The following is a 9321-nucleotide window of genomic DNA, read 5'->3' on the forward strand; positions in this document are numbered from 1 at the left end:
GGTGTGTGATGGAATACTGTCCACTTACATGGATGTGTACAGATAAAATAATTCACAACTTTGACATTAACCAAGACAAAACAGCCTGTTTGATTGACACAACATTCACAAACATTCGCTCCTTCCACGACCAATGTTTAGTAGCAGCAGTGTATTCTGTCTACAAGATACTCTCTAAAAATTCACCAGTGCTTCTTAAATAGCAATATCCAAACACATGATCACTACGAACTAGGACAAGGCCACATCACCAACAGAAATTTCCCCTCCAAACCACTCAACATCATAACTTGGAAATATGTTACCATTCTTTCAGTGTCGCTGGGTCAAAATACTGGAACTCTCAGCCCAATGGAATTATCACTGTTCCAAAGCAAAATGGGTTGTACCAGTTCATGAATGAAAATCACCTCCACCTCCTGAAGGGCACAGAGGGATGGGCAATAAATTCTGGCTCAGGCAATAACACCCACAATCCTTGAATTAATAAAAAAACTTCCAGTGATCTGAGGACTGATGCTGGCACATGTTTGCAGCAATGTCTGATTTATGAAATCAAACATTTGCATCACCTTTAATGATACAGTTGATTAACTATGGAAAGCTTTTCAAAGTCCTGAGATTGTAAAGTTGATGTAAATTATTCTTTCTTTATTGAAATTGATTCCTGTGAACTGGAAATTATAAGCCCCCTGTGGGGGAAATATCTCAGTCCACATTGAACTGATGAATAGATCATGTCCAGATCTCTTTACTGTAGGATCCTGAATGTTTCAGTGAATAGGAACACACCGTGTTGACAAATCATCTAGTTTGGGTTAAGATGAAAGTGAGTTTATTCTAAGTTAAAAATCTGTGCAGAATACTGATTGAACAGACAAACAATACCAAGTTACACCAAACTTTGAATCAACCAACATAATAACACATTTGAAAATGACTCAAGCTCATTCCTGGAACACGAATGAATTTTGGAAGAGTCTAAGGTGAAGATATCACACCATTAATACATCGAGGTTTGATGATCTAAGGGAACTTCGGGCTGTAGAGACTCACCACCCCCTTCCTCACCATACTCAGGATAGTTGTCCTCCCAGACAGGACAGTACAAACATTAGTCACACACCCATTGGCTGGAGATCCTCTGTCTCTAATTAACATTTCCAACTAAAGCAGGGTGTGAGTCTACACCTTACTCACTCCTGAGAGCAGGACTCACTTTACAAGCTCAAGGGGCTCCAGTTTTAAAACTGGAGCTGGACTGTTCGGGAGTGGGTCAAAGTGTGTCAGGAAGGCAGGTAGTGCAGGATCCCAGAATCTCACTCTCCAAATAGTATTGAGCCTGAGGAGAAAGTGAGGACTGCAGATGCTGGAGATCAGAGCTGAAAATGTGTTGCTGGAAAAGCGCAGCAGGTCAGGCAGCATCCAAGGAACAGGAGAATCGACGTTTTGGGCATAAGCCCTTCTTCAGGAATCCTGAAGAAGGGTTTATGCCCGAAACTTCGATTCTCCTGTTCCTTGGATGCTGCCTGACCTGTTGCGCTTTTCCAGCAACACATTTTCAGTATTGAGCCTGAGTCCTGGTTAAAGAGATGGGTGATCTGGGGAGTCCATGGCACCACAGTTAGCTCAGCAGTACAAGGAGGTGCACAGAAAATACAGCAATTGTGATAGAAAGCTTCTTCTCAAAATTCACTGAACAGAACTGCCTGGTCAAACCCACAGTTTCTGCCCGTTCTTGACATATTGGAACTTGTCATTGACATGTGTCAAAAAGTGTGGTGCTGGAAAAACTCCTCAGATGCTGCCTGATCTGCTGTGCTTTTCCAGCACCACACGTTTTGACTTTGATCTCCAGCATCTGCAGACCTCACTTTGTCCTTGTCTCTGACATGGTCTATGTTTAGCACAGCCAACCCATCTTTCCCTCCTAATGGTCCCTATTGTCAGCTTTCCTTCCTTTCATGCATTATGTTTATCCATCTGTTTGTTTGCCTAACTATTTCTCTCTCCCACTGTGGGGTCTGTCTGCATCTACTGCATATGCCTGCATCACCACCACCATCACACCGTCCCACCTATCCCTGACTCTGCCTTCAGTGTACACACCCGCCATTTCTTTGCTGGCATCAGTTCTGAAGAAGAGTCACTGGACCTGAAATGCTAACTAGGTGCTGCCAGACCTGCTGAGATTCACCAGCAATTCCCATTTTTGTTTGTGATAAGAAGCTTGTTAGTTCTGGGAATAGATAGATATTTTAGCAGCTGGCGATGTGAATCCAGAGTGATGCCAGGGTCAAGGATGTTACTCAACAGCTGAAACTGTCAGTGGTGGAACCGTTAGGAGACAGTGACCTTGTATAATGAGGGTTAGGCTGGAAAAGGACAATGAGCAATTGAGAGTAAGAATTATGAAGTGCAGCAATTTAGTGCACAGAAGTATGAAATGATTTATTTGGTTGGATGATCTCAGACACTCAATTAAAAATAAAGGTACAATTTTAAAGGAGGAGTAGGAGCAGAAGGACCTGGATTTATATGAGCGTAATCATTAAGTTGCAAAGACAAGCTGAGAAAGTGGCGAATAAAGCATAGGATATTCTGGGCTTTACCACCATGGACATTGAATACAAAAACAAGAAATTATATGGTCAAGCTCCATAAAACATTGGTTCAGCCTCTACTGGATGACTGCACCTAGTTCTGGACATCACACTTTAAGAAAAATGTGAGGGACGTCACAGAAAAGATTGGAAAAATTGGGAATGATTTCCTTAAGGAAGAGAGGTTGTATAGGGGTTTGATAGAGATTTCAAACTCATGAGGGGGCTGGACAAAGAAAATGGGTAGAAAATGTTCCTACTCATTAAAGGATTTGGAGTGAGAGGGCATGGATTGAAAAGAATTGGAGAAAGAAGCATGAGAGAGGTGAAGAAAGGTAATTTTCATGCAGGGACTAATTCAGGTGTGGAGCCTATTGACTAACAGTGAAATAGAAGTAGCTTCAATTGAAAGGAATTAGACTATCCAAAAACAACATTTGTGCTCTGGGAGAAGACTGGGATGTGGTACTCTACAAAATACAATGAGTCTGTCACACACAACACACTCGGAAATGGTCCTCTCCTGTACGATTATTCTAATATCTCAAGAGGCTTTAATGTGTATCGCAGAGTAACATCCTGTGTTAACAGTCCTTGAAACAGACAAAACTTGAGTTTTAAGAAACATTTAGAATACCCTCTTTACACCTCTCTGCATAAATTTATCTCCAGGTAAAAACAAGGACTGCAGATGCTGGAAACCAGAGACTAGATTAGAATGGTGCTGGAAAAGCACAGGTCAGGCAGCATCCAGGAGCAGGAAATCGACATTTTGGGCAAAAGCCCTTCATCAGAGTGGAGAGATATATGAGAGGGGGGTGGGGGTGGAGAGAAAGAAGCACAGAGTACAATAGGTGAATGGGGGTGGGGTGAAGGTGATAGGTCGTGAATGGGAGTCGTGTGAAGGTGATAGGTCAGAGAGGAGGGTGGAGTGGATAGGTGGAAAGGAAGATAGGCAGGTAGGACAGGTCATGAGGGCGGTGCTGAGCTGGAAGGTTGGAGCTGGGGTGATGTGGGGGAAGGGGAAATGAGGAAACTGTTGAAATCCACATTGATGCCATGGGTTTGAAGTTTTCCGAGGCGGAAGATGAGGCGTTCTTCTTCCAGGCATCGGGTGGTGGGGGAGCGGCGGTGGAGGAGGCCCAGGACCTGCATGTCCTCGGCAGGGTTGGGGTGGGGAGTCTAAATTTGGCCACGGGGCGGTGTGGTTGATTGGTGCGGGTGTCGCGGACATGTTCCCTAAAGTGCTCTGCTAGGAGGTGTCCAGTCTCCCCAATGTAGAGGAGACCACACCGGGAGCAATGGATACAATAAATGATGTTGGTGGATGTGCAGGGAAAACTTTGATGGATGTGGAAGGCTCCTTTGTTGCCTTGGATGGAGGTGAGGGAGGAGGTGTGGGCGCAGGTTTTGCAATTCCTATGGTGGCTGGGGAGGGAGCCAGGATGGGAGGGTGGGTTGTTGGGGTGGGATTGGACTTGACCAGGTAGTTACAGAGGGAACAGTCTTTGCGGAAAGCCGAAATGAGTGGGGAGGGAAATATATCCCTGGTGGTGGGGTCCGTTTGGAGGTGGCGGAAATGTCGTTGAATGATGTTTTTTATGCGAAGGTTGGTAGGATGGAAGGTGAGCACCAGGGGGCTTCTGTCCTTGTTACGGTTGGAGGGGTGGGGTTTGAGGACGGAGAGGCTGGATGTGGACGAGATGCGTTGGAGGGCATCTTTAACCATGTGGGAAGGGAAATTGCAGTCTCTAAAGAAGGAAGCCAACTGGTGTGTTCTGGGGTGGAACTGGTCCTCCTGGGAGCAGATATGGCAGAGGCGGAGGAACTGGGAATACGGGATGGCATTTTTGCAGGAGGTAGAGTGGGAAGAGGTGTAATCCAGGTAGCTGTGGGAGTCGATGGGTTTGTAAAAAATGTCAGTGTCAAGTCGGTCATCATTAATGCAGATGGAGAGGTCCAGGAAGGGGAGGGAGGTGTCAGAGATGGTCCAGTTGAATTTAAGGTCGGGGTGGAATATGTTGGTGAAGTTGATGAATTGCTCAAACTCCTCGTGGGAGCACGATGTGGCGCCGATGCAGTCATCAATGTCGGGGAGGAAGAGGTGAGGAGTGGTGCCAGTGTAACTACGGAAGATGGACTGTTCTACGTAGCCAACAAAGAGACAGGCATAGCTGGGGCTCATACGGGTGCCCATGGCTACCCCTTTGGTTTGGAGGAAGTGGGAGGATCGCTGTCTAAATTTAGGATTCTCTTTAAATTCAACCTCTTTGATTGTATTTGAAGGTCATCCCCCCTTTTCTCTCTTGGTGTTAATTTTTATGTGATTCATCTCGATGAAACACTGTCAGATAATTAGATATATTAAGATGCTATGTGAATGCTAGCTGTTGTCACATCACATACTCTCCAAACCACAAGGTTAAAGGGAGGCTCTCATGAGAGTGAGAGAGAGAGAGAGGGGACTGGTGGTGGTTTAACCTGAGGGTCACTATACTTTGGGAGAGGAGAAGATGTTTAGAAGGATTGTCCCTTAACGATAACCTCAGCCAGCGTTGGAATTGAATCCATGCTGTTGGCATCACTCTGCATCGCAAATTGCCATCCAGCGAACTGTGCTAACTGATTCCCTCCTCCAGGTACTGGCCTGGAGGACAGACTGTGGACATTGATTGGCCTCTAGTGCTCTGGTCGAGTCACCATTCAGTATGTGGAGAGGCAAACAGTGAATGCTGTGAAAAAATGGAGACTGTCACAGCCGAGATACATCCCGCTCTCCCCTGACTTCCCAGTTGGGCTCACTGATGAGGAATGGGATTCCTGTCTAATTCTCCTCCTCCATAGACCAGAGACACTGAGGCTAATTGAACTACCTCCATTACTACCCCAGGAAATGGCTCCTCCCACGGGCGCTTGTGCTGATAGATCTGAGGCTGAAGCCTTTCTAACCACAGAGTATCTGATTGCCTTCTTGGTCAGAGTGAGAATCAGTGAGTGACTTGTACCTGACACTGCACTGAATGAATGCTGAGTTTATATTGAAGCTTCTATACACACTGATGTCTGCTTTAGATGATGTTTTGCCATTAGGTGAAAAGTAAAATTGGTCCTCTTGAAATAATTGGCCTGATGGTGGGAGAGGTAAGAGACAAAGAATGGGTGAAACAATACTGACACAGACACACTGGAAGGGATTCTCTCCGGTCTCTACTCATTGATACTGCAGGAGGTCCGATAGCTGTGTAAAGTTTTGATTACAATAGCTGCACCAATCGTCTCCCAAATGGTTTCCCACCACTATGGTCCAATTGTTGCTTTCGGAAAGCAGAGATTTGGGTGAAATCTGGACTCAAACTTCATACTTGAAAAAACACTTGAGTTTATGCAGGCGTTTCTATACACATTGATGTCTTCTTCTAGTAATGTTTGGAGACCTGGTCAAAAGTTAAATTAGTCCTGTTGAAATGATTGGTCTGATGGTGGGAGCAGTTTGAGACAGACCTGGCTGCAGGTCCAAGCAGAGACATCATTGTATGACAACACAACAAGGTTTGGTGAAACAATCCAAAGACATATCATGCTGGAAGGGCTTGTCTCAGATGTAGGTTTGCTGATGTTCCAGGAGGTTCAACAATATTATGAAGGTTTTAATATAGAACTCACACTGATAAGGTTTGTGCATAAGCCTAGAAACAGCTGACGCGTGAATGGCTTTTCCTCTGCTTGAACCCACTGGTTGCAAGGAGGTTTTGAAGACTTTGGGAGGATTTTATTTTAAATCTCACACCAGCAGGGTTTTCCTTGTGAAGAACACTGGATAGACCATCAGCTTTGATGACTTAGTGAAGGCTTTGTCACACAGTTCACATGTGAATAGTTCCTTTGCAGAACTTTGGGAGATTCACCAGGCCTGATGTTTGACCAAAGCCTGCATTGTACACCTCAGATCTGTATGTCTTCTCCCTTGGATGTGTGGATGTGTTACTGTTTCACGAGTGAAGAATCAATCACATACTTTACGTTTGAAAGGTTTTTTCCCAGTGTGAATACGCCGATGATTTAACAAGCCTGACTGCTGTGCAAAGTCCTTATTACACACCTCACATGTGAATGGTTTCTCCCCAGTGTGAAGGCGTTGGTGTTCACGAAGGGTTGATGACCGCAAGAATGACTTCTCACACACCGCACAGGTGAATAACTTCTCCCGGGTGTGAATTCGTTGGTGAACACGAAAGTCATATGAGCATGAGAATGATTTGTTGCACACCTCACACTTGAACGGTTTCTCCCCCGTGTGAATACGCTGATGTGTGCGGAGGTTTGATGACTGTGTGAAGGCTCGGTTGCACACCTCACATTTGAAGGGTTTCTCTCCTCTGTGAATCCTCTGATGTCTCAGGAGATCGGAGGATTGGGTGAATGACATTTGACAAACATCGCACTTGAATGGTTTCTCCCCCGTGTGATTACTCTGATGTGACAGGAGCTTTGTGGACGTTGCAAAAGCTTTATTACACACCTCACACTTGAAGGGTTTATCCCCTGTGTGGATTGTCTGATGGACCAGGAGGTTCGATAACTGTTTGAAGGATCGATCACACACGTCACATGTGAATGGTTTCTCCTCTGTATGAATGCGCTGATGGTCACGGAGGTTTGAAAAATGTGAGAACGACTTGTCACACACCTTGCACGTGAATGGTTTCTCCCCTGTGTGGATGCGTTGGTGTGCACGGAGGTTCGATGACTGTGAGAATGATTTGTTGCACGTTTTGCACGTGAATGGTTTCTCCCCTGTGTGACTGCGTTGGTGCAGGCAAAATTGGGATGAGCGTGAGAATGACTTGTTGCACATTTTACACTTGAAGGGTTTCTCTGCCATGAAGCTACCTTTCCGCTAATGGTTATACAACAAATGTACCTTGAGATCTGTGAGCCAATGGAGTCACACTTGAGCAGACATTTCCCTGGAGGAGTGAGTCACTGGTTCATGAGGCTCGATGAATGATTGAAGCTCTCACCACACTTGGAGCCACTCACACTTCTTCCCAGCCTCACCCTGACTGATCACCTATAGCCGAACCTTCACCCCTGACCAGTTTCAGATCTGATGAGATGTTAGAATACCCCTGACTCAACTGATTTCCAGATGAAGGTTTAACTGCCCAACCTTCTCTGTGTTGAGCAATGATTGAAAGGACTGGATGTCTTCCCACAGTTGTGCAGTTGTTCCTTGGGTGATGATCAGGATCTATCTTCAGTGGCTATCCTCTCTGTATTCTCTGGTGCAGTACAGTGTAATGCTTCTGTAAAACAGGAAAAGGAAACATGATTTCCATGAACTCCCTCCCCTGAGATGGGGAACGGAAGGGGGTTTGGTGTGTGTGTGTCCGTCTCTGTGTGGTGTCCAGGAACAGACAGCATGACTCCTTTCTTTTCCCTCCCCACCCCTTCAACTTCCCAGGCACTGTGAGGGCAATGGAAAAGACAGTTGACGGGTGGAGGATAAAATAAGTTCACAATCCACTATGAGGTTGTGTCATGCTGGTGAAGACTGCTTATACCCTTACAGTATCTGTTGAGTTTAAAAAAAATTGGAGAAATCATCATTCAATGGAGATGCACCCTCGGGTTCAAAATTACGTGATGAAAACACACTGGGTACAAAGAGCTCGAAGTGAAGGAAAATGTTGCTTCAGTGTGCCTGAATGAATAGTTCTGATTTATCTTGGGAAATTAGATATATTGCATTTGCTCAGACTGCACATCCCAAATTCAGCTATCATCCACAGCACCATGCAAAATTATCAAATCAAAGCCCAGGCTTTTGGGAAAGTTCACGGCCTTCAAGTAAAGTTGCAAAATAAGGCAAACACATTATAATAAATGGGTGTCCAGGTATGGCAGTTGAAATGAAAGTGTTAAGTGGATTAGTTTCAGAGTACTTTAGGACATATATTGGTCATGAAAGGCTCTATATAAATGCACAACCTTGCATTTATATAGTATGAGACAGTGTGGTCAGTTGTTATGGAGAGATTTGAAAAGGCATTCAGATTACAACAGAGAACTGACTATTCACAGTCCACAGAAAAATAACCAGCTCTCAACACAACACAGAACTCAAAAAAAAAGAAAATCAGTAACAATCCTCACTCTGCACCTCCCAGGTTATGACACCTCACCTGCTTATATTCATGAATGGACCACCAACAAAGGCCAGCCTGGAAATCAGAGGGAAATGCTTCCAATAAACACACTCAATATCCAACACACAGCTCCAGTCACACAGTTCAGCACAAAGCACCGAGTAAACAGCTCTCTCAGCTGGATCTTCTCACACAGCATAAGGGACATTTCCACCCCTGACTGCCCACAGGATAGTCAGACTGCCTGAAGATTGGTGTGGATATTACGGGATACAATTTGTATAAAAGCTGCTCCTTCACTCACCATCTCCTCACTTGGTTTTCAGTCCCTATAGGAAGTGAACCAGCTCTGGAAGAGGAAGAGGAGACAATGGGCAGAGTGGGTGGGCTCTCTGATTGACGTCTCTCACAGTCAATCCAAATATTTCTGGAGCAACATGAGTTTCCTGAAACTTGGGAAACTGACCGGGAAATGGAGGTGACTTTGAGCAGCAGATCAGGTTGAGATTTAAACTTGTCACTGTCCCATCTGAATAAAACCTCACTTATTGCAGCTACTGTCTCAGTTC

The 9321-nt window shown here is 45.0% G+C and overlaps 1 protein-coding gene across 2 annotated transcripts; it reads right to left on the bottom strand.

The window, feature by feature from the left end:
* Positions 1-4757: 4757 nt before the first annotated feature.
* Positions 4758-9095, bottom strand: LOC122541624 (zinc finger protein 271-like). 2 transcript variants are annotated; one of them, XM_043678530.1, is made up of 2 exons: positions 9057-9095; positions 4758-7909 (listed from the first exon to the last, which is right to left on the bottom strand). In XM_043678530.1, the coding sequence occupies exon 2, from the start codon at positions 7483-7485 to the stop codon at positions 6607-6609; it is 879 nt and encodes a 292-aa protein (XP_043534465.1). In that variant the 5' UTR covers positions 7486-7909; positions 9057-9095; the 3' UTR covers positions 4758-6606. The 2 variants fall into 2 exon arrangements, with proteins under 2 accessions (XP_043534465.1, XP_043534466.1); XM_043678531.1 differs by lacking the exon at positions 9057-9095 and adding an exon at positions 8789-8807.
* Between the last annotated feature and the right edge of the window lie 226 nt (positions 9096-9321).

The sequence above is a fragment of the Chiloscyllium plagiosum genome, chromosome 37, assembly GCF_004010195.1.
Source record: "Chiloscyllium plagiosum isolate BGI_BamShark_2017 chromosome 37, ASM401019v2, whole genome shotgun sequence".
Taxonomy (NCBI): domain Eukaryota; kingdom Metazoa; phylum Chordata; class Chondrichthyes; order Orectolobiformes; family Hemiscylliidae; genus Chiloscyllium; species Chiloscyllium plagiosum.

What these genes read in the sequence shown, in the direction of transcription:
- LOC122541624 (XM_043678530.1), bottom strand. Translation starts at nt 7,485, where the DNA reads ATGGCAGAGAAACCCTTCAAGTGTAAAATGTGCAACAAGTCATTCTCA.